Consider the following 24,783-nt stretch of genomic DNA (forward strand, 5'->3'; position numbering starts at 1 on the left):
CTCTGTTAAAATCACAGGCTCTAGAAAGCAGGAAACACTCAGCTTGAAGTTTTAGTCCTGTCTTTAAGAGTAATCAAGTAGCTAATATCTGCTAGAGATAATAAAGTGGCTGCAACTTCACTGAACATTTCTCTACAGCACTGGAATGAAAAAAAAAAAAAAAACCAAAAACCCAAAGCTGCTAGCTTTTGTTCCAACACAGTCTTCATCTAAAGATTCTGACTAAATGATTGAGACCAGGAGGCAAGTTAAAGAGAGAATCAAGGCAGTGGCACACACATGTGTGCTGAGTATTTTAGAAGTGCAACAATAAATGAGTTTTTACAGATTTACTAGATAAAACATAGATGCCCGTGGATCCAGACTGCCTTTAGCACTTGGTTTGTGAATACAGCGATGTTTAACCACCTGACTTAGGCGGTCACAAAGATGCACTCTACTTCTTGTTTATCTGTTTCAGCTTTGTACTGAGAATAAAGTTAGCTTCCAATTTCCCATAAAATACTATGAAGAAATAATAATCAATATTATTTCCCTGTGTTTCTACTTTTTGCACACAGTGACATACTTTCTGTCCCGTCCCTCTGAAAAAAATAGACTAAATGGCATAAATGTCTAGGTCAAACCCAAGACCGCAGTGTTACAATCTCTGATGCTTGACATCTGTATCACAAGAATTCACCATTTCTATTTGCTCCACTATAAACAGCAACAAATAATAATCAATCAGTGACAGATGCGGAAGCCATGACTCTGCTGGCCCAAATGCACAGCTGCACGTGCATTGGCATGGGGCCTTTATGCTTCTCCTCTCCGTTTTAATGCACAGTTTTCACCCTCCATGGTTCTAGAGATACTGACATTCTGCATCAGACCTTTCCCCATCTCCCAGACACCTTTACTGAAGCACAACAGAAGTGCCAATCTCTATTCCACACCATCTTATTCCTACTCTGCGCAGTAAACTTTAAGAAAAATCTCACCAACCTTGAAAACAATTACTCAGACTTCAGTATGTAACCATCTGCTATATATGTCCTTGGTCACATTTCAAGGTGATAATAATTGCTTTGCTGTATTTTTAACAAACAAATTGATTTAATAAAACATAAAACACATACATTTAATCACCGAGAGAGAACACCATTGAACTTTTTTCCAACGACTGCAGATAAGCCAACGATTCACTCGTTTAACCAGCTCTGCTAAGTGATCCGGATCAGACTTCATTATCTGATCAAACTCTGCAAACTAAATGATAATTAAAACAAGTTATACATAGTAGGAGGACAGAGTGTTACACATTATTATTTAAGATCATGCTGAGTTAAAATGTTAAACTATTTTTAATGTAAACTGTATGTCATCATATCAGCTTTCAATTAAAGGCAGCAGATAAATTTTATTGCACTTTATTGTTTAATAACAGAAATGACAACTGCAGATTTTTTTATATGTTTCTTTTATAGATGTCCAACACTTGGCATTTTGAATAATAGAACCATTTACTAATCACCAAAAATAGTTATTGCTAAAATTTTAAAAATTAATTGTTTTTCTACATCCTGGAAGAGAACTCTGGCCTTCCACAACTTCAAGACAGATCTAATTATATATATCTGTGGAAAAAAATAAAAGCTGAAAGCACTTCTCAATTTTTAACCTTTGTACAAGGTTCCCATTGAAGGCAACGTTTTCAGAAAATCCTGCACTTCTTTTCAGTAATTATATGACAGGAAGAATATTCTTCTGGGATTACAATAATTTTCCTTTCTCATCACAATAGCTCTCAACTTCATGTCCTTTCTCTGAACAGAAGCAGAAATGCTCAGAATCACAGAAAGATTTCAGCTATAAACAAATTTTACTAGAAAATATTTCTTTTTGGCTCTGACTTCCTCTTTTTAATAGTCAACATAATTCTTGGAATACAAACATTGCATTAGAAATACTGTAGCATCAGCAACAAGACTATAAAACCAATTGTATCAGTACTAATTTTGTGGTTTATTTAAAAAAATGTAAAGAAATATTTGCAAAAATCCTGAGCAAACTTATTTAGGTTGGCCACACTTTTATCAGTGTGCTAAACAAGGTCACTTTCAAAGGTCCTTTCAATCTGAAATTATTCTAAGATTCACAATCATGAACTCCAAGAAAAAGATTACCTTGCCGGGTCTAAAAAACACCTTGGTTAGCCCAAATTTGTAATCATTTTCATTCAGCCCCAGGGCTTTAAATAGGGCCTGAAACACAGAAAACAGAAAAGGTTATACTCTGCCTCCTTCAAAAAAATCACAAAACCCAACATCACAATACATTTTCTCTCCTGGATGATACAGAAGAATTATTTTCTTTCTTACTTTGCAAAAAAGCCTGGGGTCCAGTCGAGCCAGTTTTTCAGGCAAATATTTCTTGTACATATTGTAGAGTTCATGAAATGAAGCTCGTGACGGGAAACCACCTTGCATCAAATCCAGAACTGACACCATCCCTAAATTCACAGAGACACATGCACAAAAGCTGGAATCAGTAACATACAAATTAAGCAGTGAATTTTATGATAACCAGTAGGTTTATGACATAAGACTCAAAGACATTGTTCAGAGACTAAATCACAAAGTTCAGCTGGGATTTGATCAACCCTATAGCATTTTTTGATTATGTGATCTGTCACAAAAAGTTAATGCTGAACATGGGAGACAAGCCCATAAAGTTTTCTCCCTTTTGAGAGGTTAAGTAACACTCAATCATCCATAGGATTTTTTCCCTAATATTCTTTCTAAAAACTTCTTGCTTTTTCAGCAGATTTGACATTTTCATTTTTAAAGGGAACAAAAAAACCCCAAATCCACAGCCCAAACCACCAAATAATGCCCAACCAGACTTGTACTTTAATCACGTGAACGGTATTTGTGAGACATAGTGCAGATGCACCCCCAAACATATGCAGTGGCAACATTTAGTGTACTTGAAATACAAGGTATCAGCTGCTAAGATGTAACTTTAATGTCCTAAATAATGTTACCACATTTTGGCTGCTACTGGGACCCCTCAGTAAAGCCCAGACACAGTCAGTAAGATTCAAATTACTTCAGAAGCACAGGCCATACCAGTTTTTACCCATTACTTTATATAATCCTATCAACTGAGGCTGCAAGTTAGTTTTCAAGTCAGACCTTAACTTGTGGTTGCTGTCGTAAAATTTAATCTTTCGCATACTTACTCTCAACAGAAACTTAAGTTGTTTATACTGTCTTTGTTTTTCAAAAAGTTCAGTAGGACATGAGCAAATAAAGCTGTAAATTTGGAAAGCATCTAGCATTTCAAGAATAATGAAGATGCAGCATTTCATCCATGTTGGACGTTCAGCTCCCCATCAAGTTAATAGTGATATAAAGAAACTTCTGAGTAAGTAAGCCAGTAAATCTAGCTTGATAGTTTATTATGATATAGATAGATATTATGATATATTGATCATAATATCTATAAAATCAAAGAACACTGGTATGCCTCAATTGTTAGATATCTCAGTTAACAATGACTGCCTCTAAATGCACACAGGAGTTTCTAACTCTGAACTGCCACAGAAATTTAAAATTCTATTGTTCCAGACTGAACTGGTGGCCTATTAATACTGTGGGCAACTCTTCTTTGCAAGAAGAGTCCTAATGGCAGTTTAGATGAATTATTTCTAGGGTTCTGTTGACTAAAATGAATGCTAAGACACTAAAAATCTAAATAGCTGTTTATAAGGCAAAAATTACCTAACTTGTAGAAAACAGCTCAAGAAAGGAAATACTGCTTTCATCCCACATATTTCTAACTTAGGGTAATATATAATCACCAAAGTAAAAATCAGAGGGAAGAATACCAGATGCAAACATACCTGAACACTGAAGCTGAGAGAGGATCTGTCCTCCTTCAAAATGGTGACTTGTCATCTTTAGATTAGGTTTGATACAGCGAATAAAGCTCGACCCCTATGACCAAAGCAAGAAGTTAGCAGAATCCACAGGTTTTTAAAACTCTGAAAATAGCAGTTAATGATTTAAGACTTATGGGAGGGAAGATACAAAGTAATAGTATTCTAAAAGAGAAATGCTGACATTATCATAGAATCATAGAATGTTAAGGGATTGGAATGGGCCTTAAAGGTAATCAAGTCCCATCTCCATTCTTTTTCTTATATACCAGTGTTGCTCTGTAATCTTGCTCTTGATGTAACTGATCTCAATGCTCAAGCTATCAACTGGATCTCAATTCTGTTGAATTTTCACTCAACTATTCTCCTTCATGTTGGGCAACTGAAGAGACAGGGTCCCCATGGTTTGCATCATGAAGCCAATTTTACCGAACACATTGCTGGTTTATATACCTTTCCAGCATAGTATCTATTTTTCTTAGTAACATTGCTTAACTATGGGCTAGTACAGATTTGTACAGGCCTGTACTGTCTTGCACACAGACATGTATGCATACACCTTGATCTCTTCCTTCTTCAGGGTCTTGACTGGACTTGCCAGGGCTTGTAGCGCTCTAGCACACTTACTTCTGTAATGAATTCAGCAGTACTCTGAGTCCTGCTTCCAAGCTGTATTCCCACACCTTAACATGTATACAATCTATGATTTATGACTCTAGATCCTACCATGCTCATTATCTTCTACAGTCACAACACTAAAATGCCCCAGAGTTCACATCAGCAAACACGCTACCTGCCTCCTGTCAGAATCATGCCAGAAGGAACTGACCTTCCTTAACTTTACTTTTTACAATTTCCTTTGGCTCACAGCTTCAGTCTCCCTTCCCTGATGTTGTTCCAGTCTGCTCCTCTGTTATGACCATGTGTGCTACAGTTTTGACCACTTCTCTCTCTGATGAATGTGATCACTTCACATTCATCAAGGATAACATTTTGCCAAGCACCATCAAATTATTCAGATTTTCCTGTAACAGGTGACTGCTAATGACCACTTTGCATATACTAAAACAAAACTGGGACTGAGAAAACATAATATTAATCCCAGTTTGTAGCATATTCTCTCTTTTTCCACCTCTCAGCTGAGAATAAGGCAGCACCTACCAAGGGAGCTCTAGATTAACAATATCTCCCCAATCATGTGTTAGCTAAGCTCACGAGTACAGCAAGCCTGGTCACACATTTTTTTCCCTACACTATTACAGTTCTAGAATGTTCTGAGTGAAATAGATCACCCCAGCCTCATGACAACAGTAAAATCTTACACACTGGCTATACTCCTTTATACAGCACCTCACTCCTTTGTTTCCCTTAGTTTTCCACCCTTTTCCCTTTTTTTGACAGAGCATAACCTAATATCTATAATTGGTTAAGAACATGTGGTCAAGAGAAACAACACTGTGTTCCTACAATTCCAAGTTCTAAAAGAAAATGGCATGTTGTACTACATGGAGAATTTCACAAACTATCTAATTACATCAGCCAAATTAATAAATATTTATTATGGGGACTCAGGTTCTTTAACCACCTGTGAATTTACAGCCTGTCAAAAAAAGCAAAATGAAAAAAAATATTTTTAATGACTTTATGGAATCTGAAAACAGTAATTAATAATAAATTACTTCTTAAATAACTTACGCCTAAGAAACATTTCTAAATTTTCTGCAAATTAATCATCAGTGATAACCAACCCACAGAAAGAAGTAAAAGTGACAAAAAAGGAGATTGCAGCACGGCCGGATTTCACATTGCCTATTCAAATTTATTAACTTTCCTTCTACAATTTATTTGAAGGTGGTGGGTTTTCCTTTAAGTAAATCAGTAACCATTGCACGCACATGAAGATGTTCCTGAAGTGCCTTGCAGCTGCAAACTAGTAAGCAATTACTAATTACATTTATTGTAAGCCATAATATTGAGATAATCTATTTTGCCTTACGTCAGAAAACTGTGAACCTACAGCTGTACATATACTTACAGTACTGTGAAGCTTCTCAAGAAGCAAATTTAACTGAGTCTGTAAAAGAAAACAGGTATTTCAAGAGCCTTGCCATGGCAAGCACAGAAATAAACACAGCAAATGGAGGTACAGCATTACGGCATGCATGTTCATTGTTAGTGAGACAGAACTGATAAACCAAACATTCACAAATTTTAATAAACAAAATCATGCAAGTGTGCATGAATGACCCTGAGGAAATTGCTTGTATTTAAGTGTACAACAATACTGCATGGACTAGTCACTTACTACAACACAGTTATTAAAAAAAAAAAAAAAAAAAATCCATTTGGGAAAATAAAAAATAATGACTATGTAATAAAATTATAATAAAAATGAGACCACTCATTTTTTAAAAATACACTGAAAATTTGTGAAATCCCAAATGTAGTCTATAACAAGCATTATTTTTATGTTAAATAATTAACACAGAAAGTATAGTCTCAGGCTTTTCTTCTGGGTTTTTTTGAAGTCATGTCAACATTTACCTACAATAATCTACTTTTATTTCCCAACTTCCAACTTTTTAACTCTCTATTGATGTCAAAAACCTACAATTTTAAAATGACATTTACTGAGGCTGCATTTAAATATACTGTGATGAGAAAAGACTGCAATAATACTATTATTTGGAGTCAAGTCTTCAGGATAACCAGAGACTTAAGACTATCAGAGAAAACAATTTAGAGTTGCTATTGAAAGTAATTGGTAGGGGCTTAAAATATTCTGAAACCACATCAGAAAAATAGCAATATTTTTAGTTTAGAGGTGTGTCTGTTTTGCCACATAAATTACTGCTGAGCTATCCTTTCTAATTTATTAGTAAACTTTAAGTTCATAGACTGCAGCAATACAAAATTCAGTATGTCCTAACGTATTCATTTTCAGCACGGGAAGCAAAATTCAAAGGATCTGACTTTTTTTTTTTTTTTTTTTTTTTAAAAAAGCCAGATCATTCAATTACCTTGAATCCAAGAAACAAGATCTGTATGGGTACTGTGCATCACATACAGCTGCCAGTTGTCCCTCTGGTAAATCAAATTGGTTTGGGATTTTTTTAACTTAACATGGATGCGGTTAGAAAGAGTGCCACAAGAAGCATGACAAACACTAATAACCTCCTGCTCAGTTCTCACTTACACATACTCTTTATATCTCAACTTGATGATAATAATGATGTTTTCTTAAGTTAGATACACTTAAGTTTGCAAGAGACAGACTGATTTCCATTAAAAAAATATGTTTCTGCTTGAGGAAAAATACCCCTTCCTTATACTCTGTGATTTAACAAGAAATAAGCCAGAGACATTCTCACGTGAATTTCTCCAACAAAATGTGTATATGAGTAAAGCATATTGCTAAAACTACTGCTCTTTGAATTGTCACAATTTAATTCATCATTAGCATAAGGTAAAATCATCTCAAATAATCCTGAAGACATCTGTTGATAAATTAATCATTACTTTCTCAACTGATTTATGAGAATTAATTTTAATAAGTTATAAGGAAGGGATGTGTGAAGGATTTCATAAAGAGAAGTCCCTGCAACATCATCAAATAATTTATATAATTAGGAGAAGTTCCAATTTCAGTAGCTCAGAAGACTGACTTACAAATTAATGCACTAAGAATTCATATTTTTAAAGAGATGAAATATCTAGTAAGATAAAAGACCTTCTTTCGATGTCATCTGAAGTGACATCGTCAAGGCTATTAGTGTTCATCAGCATCACATGCTGTGTCTGGGAAGGTAACACCAAATGAATTATTGGAAGTAACACATACATTCAAAATGCCATGAAACTTGAAAACATTGAAAGAATTATAGATCGATGGGCCAGATCCAAAGAGGACATCAGTTGTATTCTAGGTGGAGAGGTGAATACCAAAGTTCAAAAGGAAATCAAAAAAAGCTCCCCACTCAATTTCTGCTTCTCTTTAAAAATGCCTCCCTTTTAATTCACCTCTCCTTGGGCAGTGGGATAATGCACAAGTCCACATCACCTGAACATGGTTCTAAATATGAGAAAATTTGAAAATCCAGATAGAAGGAAGAGGAAACCACCTCAAAAGATGCCCCAGTTGATTTCATTTTGAAAATACAACTCTAAAAAATTGTGGATCCTAGCTTCATTTACAGCAGACTCATGGCTGCAGGGTTTGCTCAGGACATGGCTTATCCATATGCAACTTTCCAGACTACCTGATGTTCATGTATTTTATATTAAACCAATTGCTACACTTTAACTCAACAATCACTACAGAACAGGAGTTAAAAAGAATCATCAGAGCAACACCCAAGAAAGCAGTCTGCCCAACTCCCAGTTAAATGCCAAAACCACAACCTTACAAGTCAGGCTCTGTCTCCTACTCTTCCTGGCTCCATCAAAATTTTATTTCTGGCTACCTAACCAAACAACTGAAGAAGGGTGTAACGAGAACACCCTTTATCAGACTGACCAATAACTCGGCATTCACTACAGGAAATAATTAGCCATAGAACACTGAATACAATATAGACCTGAAGCAGAATACTATTGTTATAAAAAGCAAGCATGCTGCTACCATATCCTTCCTGTTCTTCAGCCTCTGAATCTTTAGAGAACAGTTCCAAATGCTAGCCACATGATTATGCAAGAAGGAATTTATCTTGCAGTCCTGATCCAGTAGTTAACCTTGATATGGAGCAGAAATGCAGAAACACTCTTCTGCTACTGGCAGTGTCTCACTCTACGTGCAGGTTTTCTGCATTATCTAAGATACTTGCACTCCCCAGGGACTGTGTAAGGAGGAACACGAGGTGGGTTTTTGATGGCTCTAAGTAAGGTAGCATACCAAAACTGTTTCAGCACTTGACTTGAAGGCATACAAATCCTTCATTGGATCTGGCCCAGATGTGTTGAAAAGAGCTCTTGCTGAAATTGCTGCAGCTCTACCAACTGTAAATCCGTGAGATCGAAAAATTTACCTGCAGCCCACGATGTGCCTGCTTTTCACCTCTTAATTCCCCTATTGTTCTCTTTCTAGCCATCCTGAGCTGGAATACTCCAGCTAAAATAAAACTGCTGAATGAGAAAAGGATGCAGAAAACATTTGGAGAAGACAAGGTTTGAAGGTCAGCTTTATAACATCAGAAGAAAGGAGAGAACGAGGAGAAGCATCAGATTCAGGTATTGAGAAAGGAAACATTCAGCACAATGAATATCTTCCTTTGTAAGCCATGACTATATATTTCAGAAAAGGAAAAACAGTGGTTAGGTTAGGTATTGAATCTTGAGAGTTTGGCAAACTGTAGGGAATCAATGCATCTTCTAGAAGGCATAATTACAACAGGATGGAAGAACATATTTTGTCACATCTAGAACGTTCTAAAGTCCACAGAATCCAAATTTAAATCTCAAAACCTTTTGAATAAGGACTTCCACGTGGCTTTGAAAGATTCTGACCTAAAAATTACTGTATAATCTCTGTAAGGACTATGAGGATACTTTTGATAGAGATGCATAGCATGTAGGATAAATGTATCAGTTTCTTATAATTCAACAGAAGAAAACCATCTATTTAACCAAATTTTCTTCTGAATCTCAAGTTACTGTTAGTTCTCCCAACCTTAGGTTCTACTTAATTCAAGTAACATAAAACTGGCATACATTACAAGGCAGGACTCTTTACTATATGACTTTACCTTGAATTTGTTACCCACACTGATGAAACTAAGTTTTCCAGCTTTTTGTTTGGGATCCTTGTTGTTGTTAGTGTTGGCTTCAAACAACTGTCGAACAAACTTGTCCTTGGATTCACATATAAGAGATTGAAGGGACATGTGCAAAGCATCATTGTTTTTTTCCACAAATTGCATCTGAAAAGACAACCCAAGACATAAAAGCACATCTGTTTTACTGTCCAAGTTACTTCGGTCTAATTAGAAATCTAAAGGAAACATAGTTACACACTTAATTCAAAAATCAGCAAGAATACATGGGGTAAACATTCATGTATTATTTTACACAACTTTTCAGCTGGATACACAAAACCCCAATGCCAGAGAGAAAAGACATTCTTAAATCTGAAGGATGTTGTTGGAATTATGAAACCCAAAGAAAGGCTTGATGCCTTTGGAGAGATCAGTTAGTTTTTTGTCAATGACTATCCTCCTCCCCTTTCCAGCACTCAGCACATCATGATCACCTGGGAGCTCTGGGGAGCTTCCTTCTTCACTGCTTGTAATATCACTTAAGATCTATTGTGAAACGGGAATTAAAGCACACACTTAAATTGGTGCAGCTACACAGTTTGGAAATGAAATGAAAACAGGTTATTTTAGTAGTACTATGACTATTTATGAACACTTGATTTAATAAAACATATTGTCCCTTCTTCTAAACTTTATGTATCTGATTTATTTGAATTGGATCACTAACTCTGAGTAGAACAATACATTACACTGAAACTCAGAGATCAATATATTAGTATCCAATTCCACATTAAAAAAATCCTCAATATCTTTTGGTGCAACTTCATACAGACTTTGATATTAATGAACAGAAGAGGCTAAGACTACTTTGAAGAAAATGCCATTTTGCCAGATATCTCATTAAAGGGTGGTAAGAATCAAAGGACAAACACAGGCCTCTAAAGTTTCCTTGGGCCATGAAGACACAAGACAGGAATACGAATGCAGCCAAATAAGTGTCCTCACTACAAATCAGACTCTGAGAACTGCCAAAAGTGCAGTGAGAAAAAAACAAACAAATAACAGAAGTACTACAAGGCAGCTACTGTCCAAAAGTTTTAAGACCCAAGCTAAGAAAGTCCCTCTGAGGGAGAGGATAAAGTCAAGCATATTAGCAGTTTCTGGACCTCACATCTGATTAGCTCTGACAGCAGAGTTCATGTGATCAAATCTGTCTCCTCTGTTCCTGAAGACACTCCAAGGCATTATTAGTGTATCATGATGAAGTAGATGGTTAAAAATAGAGCACCTAGTACAAATAAAAATTGGCTCCAATTTCATTAGAATTCCAATTTCATTTATTGTTTTGATATCTACTCTAAGCAACCTCAGAAAAATCATGTAGGTAACACAGAGGCTTCAACTTTCTTATTTTTAAAATTACTCACAGAATGTATCTATTGAAAGGCAGCACAGCACTCATTATTCTTGGAGTATTTTGAAGTACATAAAGACAAATCCTTCAAGCACATTTTTTTCAACCAACAAAAAACCTCTTTTCAATAGCGTCCTTCATACAGGCTGGAGTTATACAGAACAACAAAGCACTATGGATCTTCATTTTATCTTAAACTTTTGGTTTTAAAAATTGATGGTCTAGATACTAGCTTCAGATCTTACAATGTTTTTGTAAAATAAGTAATAGTCAAAAAAGCACAAGAATCTGGAATGTATTTCGAGGGTAGCAATTTCAGGCATTTTGTATTTTTACACTAGTGAGTCCACTGCCAGTAGAAATGGATAACACAAAGTTGATGGGGACCGTGTACAAGGATAATCATGCTTCCAAAAGGGTAGGCTTCACTAACAATACTTTTATATCAAATAGGTTGTTCTTCTCCTCAGGATGTAAACACCTTTTGATGCAAGATTTGCAAAAGTAGATTGTGTATCAATATATTTAATACTGACATTACCTATAGATTTGAAACAAGCTTTTACACAAAACAAAGGTCATTAAAGCAGGCTGTACCCTGAAAAGTTAAAAGAAGCTGTCAATTCTGTCAAATACTCAAACAGTTAGTTTCAAAGTTAATACATATCACCATTTGAGCTTCTCTTCTGATCACAGGAAATTTTGTTCTTTAAGCCATATGCACTAAAAAAATAGAAATGTTCTACAAAACACAGTAAACATAGTGTTCCATAGGTAAAATTACCGTCTCGTAGCATACTGCTCCTGCAAAGTGTCGGATAATAAAGCCTTCATCATCTCTGATATTTCTGTGAACGGCCAGTTTAGACTTTCTAGGAATCTGGAATTAAGAAGTTGAATTACAAAGAAGTATTGCAATGGAGACTAAGAAAAAGTTTATTCTTAGAGCACCACCATGATTTGCCAGCAACACTAGGTGTTAAAAATCACATTTCCTGTAAATACAATTGTGCTGATCAACACCATTCCTGTCCAAACCACAATATTCTAAAAACCTAATTTCAAACTCTTCCACACTCTCAAATACCTTGCATACAAAATACAAGTCACCAGGACTGCTAATACCAGCCAGTTGATTTTGGTTTTGCCTTTAATCAACACTTTCTGTATCATTCATTGCACAGCTGATGAATAGCCTTGTTATAGGAATAGGATTAGACAAAAGTTTAAGATACAGTTTTAGGTGGTTTATCTTAGCAGGTAAGCACCCAGCTGATCATACACATACCACCAGAATGTTTCACTGCACAGCAATTCAGGTAAGCAGGATTAAGTGAAAACTTAACACTAGGTAAATGGATGACCATTTTGGTAAATGGATGATAAAGGATGGCTTCCTTTGCTTTAATTTTTTTCAGTGTTTTCTTTAACTTCAACACAATTCATAGATATAAACTGCAATAATTTGCCTTAATCTTTCACACAGTGCTGTATGTTAAAAAATAAACAAAAACATTTTCCTAGTATGATTGCTATTTTCATCTCTGAAGTGTTAGCTAGATACTTTCAGCAGGATATTAGAATTGCTTGACGCCTTCGGTGAACTTTTCATCAAATCTAATAACCAAACTTGCCCTTAAAAAAGAGATACAGACTGTGCAGACTGGGTGGTATGAGATTTCTCGCAAAATATTTTCATTAAATTGAAGTCTTACTATCAACTGTTCCAAGAACTGTTTCATTAAAACAAGACAGGCAACAAAAATAAACCTACCGAGAGCCTGAAATGATCCTTGTGTTTTTGATGTACAACTGAAGTAAAATGCTGGTCACTTGGTTGGGGAAGGCGATTTTCTTCATCTAAAATATCCAGTACACCTACTAATTTTGCTTCAATCAAATCTATTAATAAAAAAATATATTTACAAAAATTGAATATATCAACTCATATCACCACTGACCATTACACATCTAAATTCTGCTATTGCCTACATACCTATGGAAAGCCATTAAACAAAATACAAGAAGTTATGGCAAATCAATTCTATATATCTTAATTGGTATGTATAGGATATTCATCAAATCTAGAAGTTCTAATTCTTGTGGAACATGGGAGAAAAAGATCAGAACCCGATTGTTTGATTTTAACTCTTGGTCTCAAGCTGAAATTAGTCTTCCAAAAGGTGCCTAAGTCTTCTTACAGTATGATTGTACGTCTTTATGCCATGATTGCTTCAATTGCCAGGGAGATTTTTAAGTTTTTCATCCACATCTCACTACATGTCAAGACTAAAAGGTTAATATTTCCATTTGACAACATGATCCAGTGAGAAGCAGAAATTCGTTTCAGGAAAGGCAGACCAGACTTTAGCATACAGTGGTTGCTTCACAACTTTTAACAACTGCATTGCCTTGACCTCTCACACACATATACCAAAGCCCTTGCAAGCTGACACAGAAATTCATGCTCTTGAAACTACTAGACACAAATTCACAGTTTTTCACCTTTTTCCATTCTCTATGAAACTGTTCTTGAAAGAGGAATGTTTACTACAACCTTTTTCCTGTGGAAAGGATGAAACTGCTAATGCTTGTACTGTAGCAATATCTATGAACTCTTAAGACTGTGAACTGAATGAGGCTATATATAAAGCCATATAATTACTAGTACCATGCCTATTTTGCTTGAAGCTTTTATGCCCATGAGAGTAACAAAAAGGTTGACAATTCAAGAAGTACATACCTATACAGTCCTGATTATCTACATAACGAACTTCATTAACCCCCAGGCCTTCTTTCTGGTAAAGTTCTTGCTCCTAAAGGTACCAAAAAAAAGCAATTGAAAAGAGAAAACACCACTTTTAATTTTTTTTTTCACTGATCAAGAATTTTTTTTTTCTAATAAACATGAATCAATTTAAAAATATAGCACAAATCAATACACATCTGAGAATTTCCTTACACAGCTTAATATATTCCAACTTTAAGACCTAAATGATAAGCCTGTTCAATTAAATATTTCCATTAAGTATTAGCAATTATCCAATCTCTGGATACCTCATTGCTGGTTTTCAAAAGTCCACATTCTTTTCTGACACAACCAGATGTCACATAATATGGAAACAGTATGTTAACTGATTTTTTTTTATTCAAACATAATGTGTAATCTTATGAAAAGCAGTGCTTCTTTAAGTATCTCTTCAGGAAAAAGAAGTTCCTCAAATATAACAGTAAAAAACCAAATCCTCAAATATAACATTAAATATATCATACCTCTTTCAGAATTCTTTCGTTAAAAAATTGCTGCAGTTTTTCATTACAGTAGTTTATACAGAATTGTTCAAAACTGTTGTGTTCGAAGTACTCTGAAAGACAGAAGTTAAACTTTTATGATAAAACAGTGCTCTAAAATTTTATATTAAATAGTAAATAAGAGAAGCTTCACAGTGCTAATATTTAAAGATGTGTTCAGATCTACAGCCATTTCTTTCAGCAAAATGAAATCTTTCACAGATTGCCAAGTTGTACACAAGACATCTAAAAATACTGCAGCAGATGATATTTCTAAGACAAGTGACAGACAGTTGTCAGCAAACCAAAGCAAGATGCTACTGCACAGTTAAACTGAACCAATGCATCCTCATGCATCTACAACACAACAGGCTGGCACAGGATATCAAAGCTCTAAAGACCTGAAAACCAAAGACTGTTCCTCTGGACAACCTTGGCAGGACTAGAGTACATCACAAAACATGCCCCATTTTGAATTTCAGTGAGCCAAAGACAGCAAAAGCTTTATAAGAGCATTCATCACCAAAAAGAAAACCCTACCACTCTTCATTACAGAAGTTTTTATTGAATCTTTAGTGGGAAAAAGTGACAACTAGAAATTAGTTTAAGTATACTTACCAAAACCAGCTATATCTAAAACTCCAATGAAGAAAGAAGAAGTTTCAAATGGAAAACACTGGTTTACCCTTTTCACAACATGATCAAACAGATGGCTATACACTGTTTTAGCCAAAGCATCACGAGCATTGTTTGCTTGTTCCACTTTCAAGGGTACCCTAAAAAAAACAAGATACAGATCTTATTTTTCAGAATCCTTACTGTGAAATTAGACTCTAAACTTAAAAACAGCCTTTCCAATAATTTAAATTAGGACCTAAAAAAAACCCCCCTTTGATCTCTAGGCCAAGGCAGGAAACAATCTTGCCAAGTTAGAATATCTTACCTGTAAAAAAGAATAATGTTTTGCTACCACCAGTAGAAATGAGATTCAGATGCTTTCATAACTGTTTATTAGATAATTAGAAACTCTATTGACAATTTCCAAAGAAAGATATTTAAAATATATACATCATCATCTTAAAAAAAAAAAAAAATCAACTATTTTTTTATTACTTGTTTTGTTAGAATAAAGCTTATAGTTCAGTTTTTTCTCTGATCTGTTTTCTGCTCCTCACCCCATCACACCAGTGACGAAGCTGAGGGGACACAGCTGGGGCAGCTGACCCAAACTGGCCAAAGGGACATTACCTATGTGGCAACATGCCCAGCAATAAAAGACGGAGGAAGAAGAAGGAAAGGGGAATGATATCATGAGTTTGAAATTTTGTCTTCCCAAGTAACCACTACACTTGATGAAGCCCTGCTATTCTGGGGAGCTGAAGACTGACCTTCCAGCAGGAAGTGGAGAATGAATTCCTGGTTTTGCTTTGCTTGCATGTGCAGCTTTTGCTTTACCTGTTAAACTGTCTTTATCTGAACCCATGTGTTTTCTCATTTTTATCCTTCCCCATCTCACTGGCAGGGAGTAAGTGGCTAGGAGGGGCTGATTGCCATCTGGAGTTAAGCCACAACAACAGCTTACCCATACTGCATAATTTCTCTTACTTTTCAGAATTCATAGGCACTAAACTAACTAATAATTACTATTTTTTTATTTCTTCAAGGATAATAGTTTTGATGCAGAATCATGAGCGATGGAGATCACTTTCTACTGTGACTGGTAAGGCACAGAACCAGAGTCTCCATTCCCAAAGGACACTTCAAGCTACATTACATTTGATAGTAATTAGCTTTAACACACAATCTTGTCTTCCACTAAGTATCTATCTTATCTTAAGGTAATGAGTACTGACAGAAATCTCAGCTTATAAATAGAAGGAAGGTACCTTTGCATTCTGTTCTGATACGTTTAAGAGATCAGAATACTAATTCCTGTCAGCTGCAGACCTATTACATAATATAATACACTAAAATCATTTATGTTTTTCAGTTACTTTTTTAAACAACGTGACAAATAGTTGTATTGCCAGATTATGTGTGTCTGCAAAATGGTCCTAGTTTTCAAAATAGCAAATTCTGCCACTATTAAATACAATTATAAAGACTGCACAAACCCTTGTTGTTAAATGTCATAGTACGCAGCAAACACACAGGGAAAGAAAATGTAACACTGCAATGCATTTTGCGCAACTGAAAGTTCAGAACCACGAAATAATGCTGAAAATACCCTGAGACAGTAGATACACAAGAGCCCCATCACAGAACTGACATTCAGAACAAGTAGCTTTCTTCTCACGAACTTGCCTTCCCTTGGCTCCTCCTTTCCTTGGTCTGAACAAAGACAAATGAATCTCTTTCTTTCTCTTGTTTCTTGCCTGAACAGGAAAAGATAAATTCTCCTTCCTCCATTTCACCTTCTTTCCCTCACCTCCATTAAACAGCAGCTTGAATGGAATAGAGAAAAAATTTGCCAAATTCTAAGCCCTTTGGTAAGGCTGCAAGAAAAACCCTTGTTGGTCTTCATGCCAATTTCTTCAGCAAGGTTTCCACTGATGTAGAGTTTTAGACTTAGGGGAAAACACAGATGGGGTAGATTTAGCCTATGGACAACTCCATGCAATCTTCAATTATATTCCAGAACAAATTAATTAAAAACATGTATCATTTGCTCACTATTGACAACAACTGGGGGAGAGAACAGGTGAAACAATATCCATCAATTACTGTCATCCAAAATGGTTACTAGTTCATAAATAAACTAGCCTGGATGAAATAATTCTAGTTAAATACTCCACATAATTAAAGAATATAAGCAGCACATACACAATTTGAGAAAAGCTGAAGTTCAAAACAATGTAGAAAAGTATTTTTTGGAAAAGCTTTTCCACTGAATGCTTCCGTAGCATCACTAAAAAATGCATTTTGGTAGAAAATGTACTGCAAAAGAAGTTGGAGGACATGGAATGATGCAAGTTAATTTTTTTCACCCTGTAAAATAATTTACTTTGTGATGATGGAGCCCTCTGTGAAAGTCTTCTTGGAAAGGAAGAAACTGAGCAAGAGAGAAGCACAGTAGCACATTTACAGTCTAAGCAAAGCACCAGATTTTGAATCCTAACACATTATTTCTCTCTGTAAACACACTTCACATGGATGGCAAAAACATCATCTAACAAGGTAATTATTATGGGATTCTGGGAGACAAGGACAGATAGACGTAGTGCAGCTGTCAAGTCCCTCAGGCAGTTCACTGCACATGAGTATTTAATAAAACTCAGAGAGGATGCATTTAGCATCACCCTCCTACTGTTCCTTGTTGGCTCCACCGTGCCCAGCAGAACAAAGCCTTTGTTATACTCTGAGCACAGTGATTTCAGCAGTGCTATTTATTCACTGTGACCTATTAGGACTCACATGATCTACTTGCACACAAAAGGTCCCTAAGAAAGATAGAGAAATTACCAGCTCTTTGGGTTGCTGGAACAACAGAAAAAATGTGCTTGTCAAGACTCTAATACCGATAGCAGTCAAGCAGCTTCTAAACCACACTACCATAGAAAAAATGGTGTTTATTTAACAATATCTAAAACAGCCCAATCCACTTTCCTTGTACATGCAGCACGCCATGTGAGAATATAATATTGGTGTAGTTATTAGAGTATGTTTGCTTTTAGATGCACAAGTTTAGAGCATGCTAGTGAAAGAGGCTTAATGCATTAATCATTGAGATGTAATGAGTATGCTGAACTAATTTTTGACACCCCCAAAATAAAACACAGGAAAAATAAGATCTGCAGGCATAAAAACATAGATAGCTCCTTGTGTTTGCAGACTTTTGAAACTGCACAGTCCTAATATCACTCCAAGGTTATCAAGGGACCAGGATAAATATGCTGATCAGAAAATCTTGACAGTTTTAATCCAAAGTAAACTCAAACCTGTAACAAAAATTAAGAAACCTTCCTTGACTCTGTCACTTGAGAAGAGATGACATGGTATGCCTCATAATGGTGGTATGTCCCACCAAGCGTTCTCAAAAGGAAAATATACAGACAAGCTTTATGTATGTGTTACATGTACAACAGCCAAAACGAATTTGTGCTCAAGAGGCTGAATCAGCAGTTCACTGCAGCGTTTCCAGTAGGGTGCCATCTGAATCTGACATGGATACAATTTGTCCAAAGCCCTCCTGCTTCTATTTAACACTTTCACTTAAAAGGGATGTGAAATTAAGGCTATTCTCAAAAAAGGGGCTCTAATAATACTGAATTAAGAAAGCAGAAAATCTTGGTAACAAGATTATCACACAAAATTATTTTCAAAAAATTCATAATGTAAAAATCTACAAGATATATTTCAGTAAAGGAAAGTGGGTGTGGTAAGCAGAGGAGAAATAAAAAGCACAAATGCAAGATGGAGAATAACCAGGTAAGCAGTAAGTCAACAGAGAAAGATCAGCAATTACTTTGCATCCCAGCCTGAATTAAGTAAAAAATGTTACTGACTTTCAAAACCTGCAATGCTCATACTGCCATGCATTCCTATGAATGCCATCTGTACTGTACAACATGCAATTTTCTACTCTGTTATTCACAATGCTGATAGAGCTTCTCCTGGATAAATATATCAAAGATTTTGCTGTCAATTTAGACATGGTCTAGAAAAGAGCAGATAGTAAAAACTTGGTCAATATTTCCCACTGGAGGCACTTTTTCCTGCAAGAACAACATCTTGCTACACATTAAGCTTGTAACAAGGGGAAAAAATACTTGCAACACTCCGTATCATCTGATAAGGCAGCAAGATGTCAACAACTCAAAGTCACAAATTTCTAGTAACTCGTGGGGGAAAGGGAGGAGGAATTTACACTGGGCAAGGAGAAAAAAAATTACTCTCCAGAAATGGACTACTGGATACACAATTAAGAGGTCTAGATATTAAGCTTTTAACTGGATGCAGAGAAACACATCACCCTCCCCCACTCCCCCCAACATTACTTACCATTTGTCACTGCATTAGAACTTTTTCCATAATAATAATTTCCGTAATAAATTTCCAAAGACAAGAAACTTAAATATACCCAATCAATACTGACAATTATGAGTTTCATATACTAAACTTTTTGTGTAATGTGAATGAAGTATTTCCAATTCACTAAAACAATCTGCTTGTTTCCAAAAGTCAATAAAAAGCACACGTGTGTTCTTCCAAGGAGTGAATGTTCATTAGCTTCCTAATTAAAAGATTGATACATTTAGCTGGACACTGAGAATTACTTTTATTGTGCTCAAAACTGCTTAGGTTTGTTCAGTTGAACTGGGTTTTTTTATGTGATGTTTCCTTGAATTCCAGAAAATACTCAGCATAGAAAACAAAATGTTAAACACACAATTCAGTTGCAAGCATCTTAGCCAGCATCCCTGACAGCTTGCATGCTAAGGATCAATCTCAGCAAGAGAAAATTTCTGGTGGAAGCTACAGTTTTTTCATAAATAAAACGTAACTGTATTGTCATTTTCATAAATAAAATGTAACTGTATTGTCATTTTCATAAAACTCAGTTCTGCAAGTCGTAAGTTTTATAACTGGTACCATATTTATACATGTTCTTTGCCCTTATTCCTCCTCCATGTGCATACAGAAAGAAATCATTGTCTTGCTTCTGTGCCTAGGAAGTTACCTTGATAATAGCTAAGGGAAAAAACAAACAAAACAAAACAAAGCAAAAAACCACCACCACCACCACAAAAGCGCCACAAAGAAAAAAATCACAAGAAAAATAACACATTTTCTACCTGTACCTGTGTTTTTGTGAAACATTATTAACAGTCAAAATTAAATGTGTGTTTACCAAAAGCAGCAAAAAGCAGCACATTTCTGGATTACCATTTGCAGGGCTGTTTTTAACTTGAAACTTGATTTCAGAAGAATTAAATATGGCAAACACAAGGACACCTATCACTCAGACATTAAGAAGGGTGGTGTCCTCTAATTAAAGCGTCCCAGCGCTAATTATTACAGGGCAGCACTCACGGGAGCACTGTGCAGCCCTCCTGACAAAGACTGGTGTCTTCTGAAAGACTTTAGGTACTGCATTAACATTCCTTGACAGAGCGCATCTGATAAATCTTTTAGCATATCAAATTTGTTGAGCAGGCTGTAGATTTAGCTGGCTGGCTGCTATACTTTCTTTGGCCACACAGCGTACTCACTGCCACATGAGAGATTTTATACAACACAGGAGTTACTTATTCAAAGTGCCTAGCACCGTAAGCTTGCTAGCCTTCAGCACCCTGATTTCTGTACGACCCTGGGGGTGTACCCGTGCTTGGTAAAGCACTAAAAGAGGCGCTTTAGAGAGCCGCGCTTGGGCCGAGCGCACCGCAGCTCAGCGCTGCAGCTGGTTCGGCGGGAGCTGGGGGCGATCGTGCCGGTGGGCGAGAAAGGGGGCTCCTCAGCTGGGGCCGATCGTGCCAGTGGGTGAGAAAGGGGCTCCTCAGCTGGGGCCGATCGTGCCCATCGGTGAGAAAGGGGCTCCTCAGCTGGGGCCGATCGTGCCGGTGGGTGAGAAAGGGGCTCCTCAGCTGGGGCCGATCGTGCCGGTGGGTGAGAAAGGGGCTCCTCAGCTGGGGCCGATCGTGCCCATCGGTGAGAAAGGGGGCTCCTCAGCTGGGGCCGATCGTGCCCATCGATGAGAAAGGGGCTCCTCAGCTGGGGCCGATCGTGCCCACCGGTGAGAAAGGGGCAGCGCGGGCGGCCCTCGCGCCCCGGCCCCCGCCCCTCCCGCCGCTCCGCCACTCACTTGATGACCGTGCCCTTGGCGCCCCCTGCCGTGGTGAGCATGACGCGCGAGGTGAGGCTCCCGCGCAGATCGTCCTCGTCCAGCCCCAGCAGGGCCGCGCAGCGCTCCAGCGCCGCCTGGCTCCGCGCGCGCGGCGTGCAGCCCCCTGCGGACACACCGTCAGCAGCAGCCGTGAGGGAACTGACCTCTGCCTCTGGAAATTACCTCACGGCACTTCGGTTCTCAGAACCTAGGTGGAACCCCCCTCAAAGCGAACACAAAAATAACGCCCCGCCCAAAAACTACGCAATGAAATTCTGTATTTGTAGAACGCTGTCCAGGCTGCTTGTAGGGAAGAACTATCCCAAAATGCTTAAGTCCTAACTCCTACAAATTAACTCCAGACACCCTTGTTATGCAGCAGAAGTGCCTGCTAGGGCAGACTCCTGGCACCTGGATTTTTCAGATAAGGCTCTGTGCATGTCGCAGGTAAACAGCCAAAGGTGTTTACTCTTCACCTGCCTCGGTGCCAGGGTTCGGCCAGCAGAGATCTCCAGCTGGAACGCCACCCACTTTAGTAAAATCTAGCACTTACTTACATGTATTTCCTGCTGCTTGCAATAGAGCAGCAACAGAACTTTAGAGGGTCTCTGGAGCAGTTCAAATGCACACCCTGTGCAAAGACTCATAAAGTGAGGGAAGAACAAAACGTCTTTGGAATGTAGAAGTTCGATACATTAATTTACATTTTCAAAGTTCAATAATCTATTCATTAAAAAAATGGGTCTGAATTTCGATACTTAGAGGACATAAGCTCTCTGGTGATGTTCCCTTCCCTAAACCCTGACTTTCCTTACCATCTGTGGTTCCCACTCTTCTTGTTCATTTCCTCCTCAAACTCACATTTGTGCCTCTTTCACTGTTCCACCTTGTAGATGCCTAAGTCACAACTCACAAAAGGCCCAAACAGGGCAGCTCTCTGGGAAGCTTACTGTTTTGTGCTACACGAAGCCACTACCCATCTCTACACTTGCATCTTCTCAGATTCATTCTCATTAATAATGTTCATTTCAGTCACCTTCATGAAGATGGCAACAGCATGAACTGACACTGGGAAGGTTCTGATTTCATCTTCAGTGTAGAGAAGAGGAAAAAACCAAAATAAAACAAAACAAAACAACCCACCTCTGTGCCAACCCTAAGCTACCCAGTCTGAATTGAGCACTGGCCCTGATTTGACACATGGGACAAGAGCCCACCCATGATTTCTTCTAAACAGAATGTTTTGTACAGTGCTGTGCTGATTCTATACTCGGGGTCAGGAGCTAGTGCACATGTAAGGTTAGCACTCATTTAATTCATCATTCAGAATACCTTTTAGAATGTTCTTTGGTTTGCTCTTCTAAACATCTGCACCAACAGCAGTACATACTTGAAGCAGGACCAGGAGGAACCAATTTCACTCTATCTTGCAACTCAGCATAGACCTACATCCTTATTTTTTCTACTATAGTTGTATTTGTAGTACATCCAGACCCAGAGGAATCAGTCCTTCAGGAATACATCGACAGCAGTTCTCAATTTAGAGAGGCTGATTTCAGTAGTAAGGTAATAAGGACAATTCCCAAATCATTAATTCTCCTTCATCAACCTTCATGCACATTCTGCAATTAAGTCCCAACAACACTTGTACTGCTTCCTCTTGTGTGCAACATCTTAAAATTAGGACGTTATATTTACCTAAGTTTTTGGTGTAAGTTTTTTTCTTCACCTCTCAAAATACGATGTTATTTTTGGAAGCCAAAAGACATAATGCCTTTCCCTACTGATGGTGTTGCTAATTTCTAATTTCAAGATACTTTCACGATATTAGAGAGAAGTTTGACTTTAAAGCTATCATTAAAACACAGTATTGTTTTAAGACACAAAGTGCCTCTTTTCTTTATACCAAACTTTTCAATGAACAAGTTCTTGACCAATTCCAGTGCAAGCCTATTTGCTTTAAAAGCATGTAAATAAGTGTAACTTTAAAACAAACAGGTAAACTTGATTTCAAAGTGGGGTGAATTAAGACTGAATTACCCATGGACATAAAGAAGCTTTCAATAGCAGTAATTCACATGCAAAGGAAATGTCTCTAAACATGAGGTATTTTCAGTATTTTTACAAAAAACAATTTATATTTCATCTAACCTGAAGTACTCCCAGCTTCCTCAAAATCGATATTTCCAAGGTGAAGGACACCAGCCACTACTCTAAAAAGGTCAAGTTTTTCTTCATCATCCAGTCCAATCTTTTTCATTGCTGTGCACATTCTGTTGAAATCTCCATGATCATCTAACAGTGGATCCTTCAAGGAACCTTCTTTAAGATACTATAAAACAAGAAAAAACCAAAAATTCTATGTAAGTGCTTTAAAGTAAATGGAAGCAAATATTTCCAGTCAAGAATAAGTCATAACAAAAAGCATACTAAAGCATGCCAAACTAAGTAGAGATTTGAGTTCTTCATACAACATCAGCTTCGCAAGAACCTTAATCTGTTTTAAATTGTTGATACTTGGAAGCATGATCTTCAAACTTAAACTTCAAAGCAAGCTTCAAACTATTTTCAGAAAGCAGAAACTAGGGAGAATAGGGGAATATGAAATAGTGAGCAGGGGGAAGGAAGAATGGCTAAGGGAGATATTGGAGTATTTAATACGAAGGAGTCCTAGGCCCAAGCAGCTGAAAGAAGATGGAAGTCCTTGCAATAGGATGACAGAAGGTTAGGAGTACAGGACAAATCAGAACCAGGAGAGTTATCCCAATTCTAAACAGACTTATTTAGAGAAATGTAGTTAACTTTTGGTGGTAATTGAGAAAAAGTTGTTTGCAATGGTCTATGGGTTAGAAGAATACTAGCTATGTTCTGAAATACTAATTTAACATTTTGCTGAGTTTTCTAATTTAAATACATTGAAAGCTATTTTAACTATAAACCAGTTTATATAGTAGAAAGAAACACATCTGCATGCAATCAAGAAACTACATGAACATGCACAGACTGAGCTACATTTTTACTTATTTTTAAACATTTTCAATTAAAAAGAATAATTACTTAATAAAAAACTTGTTTATGTCAAGCTAACATGATTTTTTTCAAAACAAAACACAACATGCATCTGAAAAATTCACTTCACACAACATGTAGGCACATCAGTAACGTTAAACTACATGTTAATTATGTAAAATGATCACCTCATCTTCCTGATAAGGAAAACAAAAAAATAATTTAAATATTAATTGACTATTCCAGCTACTTTTATTCAAATAAACAATCAATATTTTTTTATAAAATGACAGAGCAAATACTAAATTTTCAATTTAAAAACCTGAACAAAGCAATCTATTTCCTGTTTAAACGGCTATGCAAGGTTTAAATATCATTTAACTCTGACCCTTTTTGAGCCTTCAAACAGATATAGCAGTTACAGATATATATTATGGTATTATATGTTCTGCTACTCCATGTCTTATATATATTTTCAGAACTGTTCTCTGAGTATGTGTTAATTTAGACAAACACTTATTTCAAATCAAGTCTCTTATTTCAAGTCTGTCAGAGGAAAAATTTTATGACA

The 24,783-nt window shown here is 36.8% G+C and overlaps 1 protein-coding gene across 5 annotated transcripts in view; it reads right to left on the reverse strand.

The window, feature by feature from the left end:
- Window positions 1-24,783, reverse strand: part of MYO6 (myosin VI) — a 103,301-nt gene that overhangs the window by 23,411 nt on the left and 55,107 nt on the right. For 4 of the 5 annotated variants that reach the window (XM_040058397.1, XM_040058395.1, XM_040058394.1 and 1 more), the window contains exons 11-23: window positions 23,355-23,535; window positions 21,183-21,327; window positions 14,999-15,156; window positions 14,363-14,454; window positions 13,833-13,905; window positions 12,864-12,991; window positions 11,874-11,969; window positions 9,667-9,840; window positions 5,961-5,999; window positions 3,890-3,983; window positions 2,364-2,494; window positions 2,169-2,246; window positions 1,122-1,251 (exon numbers count right to left, since the gene is read on the reverse strand). In XM_040058397.1, the coding sequence (XP_039914331.1) occupies window positions 1,122-1,251; window positions 2,169-2,246; window positions 2,364-2,494; window positions 3,890-3,983; window positions 5,961-5,999; window positions 9,667-9,840; window positions 11,874-11,969; window positions 12,864-12,991; window positions 13,833-13,905; window positions 14,363-14,454; window positions 14,999-15,156; window positions 21,183-21,327; window positions 23,355-23,535 (1,519 nt within the window). Of the gene's footprint in view, window positions 1-1,121; window positions 1,252-2,168; window positions 2,247-2,363; window positions 2,495-3,889; window positions 3,984-5,960; window positions 6,000-9,666; window positions 9,841-11,873; window positions 11,970-12,863; window positions 12,992-13,832; window positions 13,906-14,362; window positions 14,455-14,998; window positions 15,157-19,959; window positions 20,072-21,182; window positions 21,328-23,354; window positions 23,536-24,783 lie in introns of those variants that run through there. The other variant, XM_040058398.2, reaches the window with a different exon arrangement.

Source organism: Hirundo rustica, chromosome 3, assembly GCF_015227805.2.
Source record: "Hirundo rustica isolate bHirRus1 chromosome 3, bHirRus1.pri.v3, whole genome shotgun sequence".
NCBI lineage: Eukaryota > Metazoa > Chordata > Aves > Passeriformes > Hirundinidae > Hirundo > Hirundo rustica.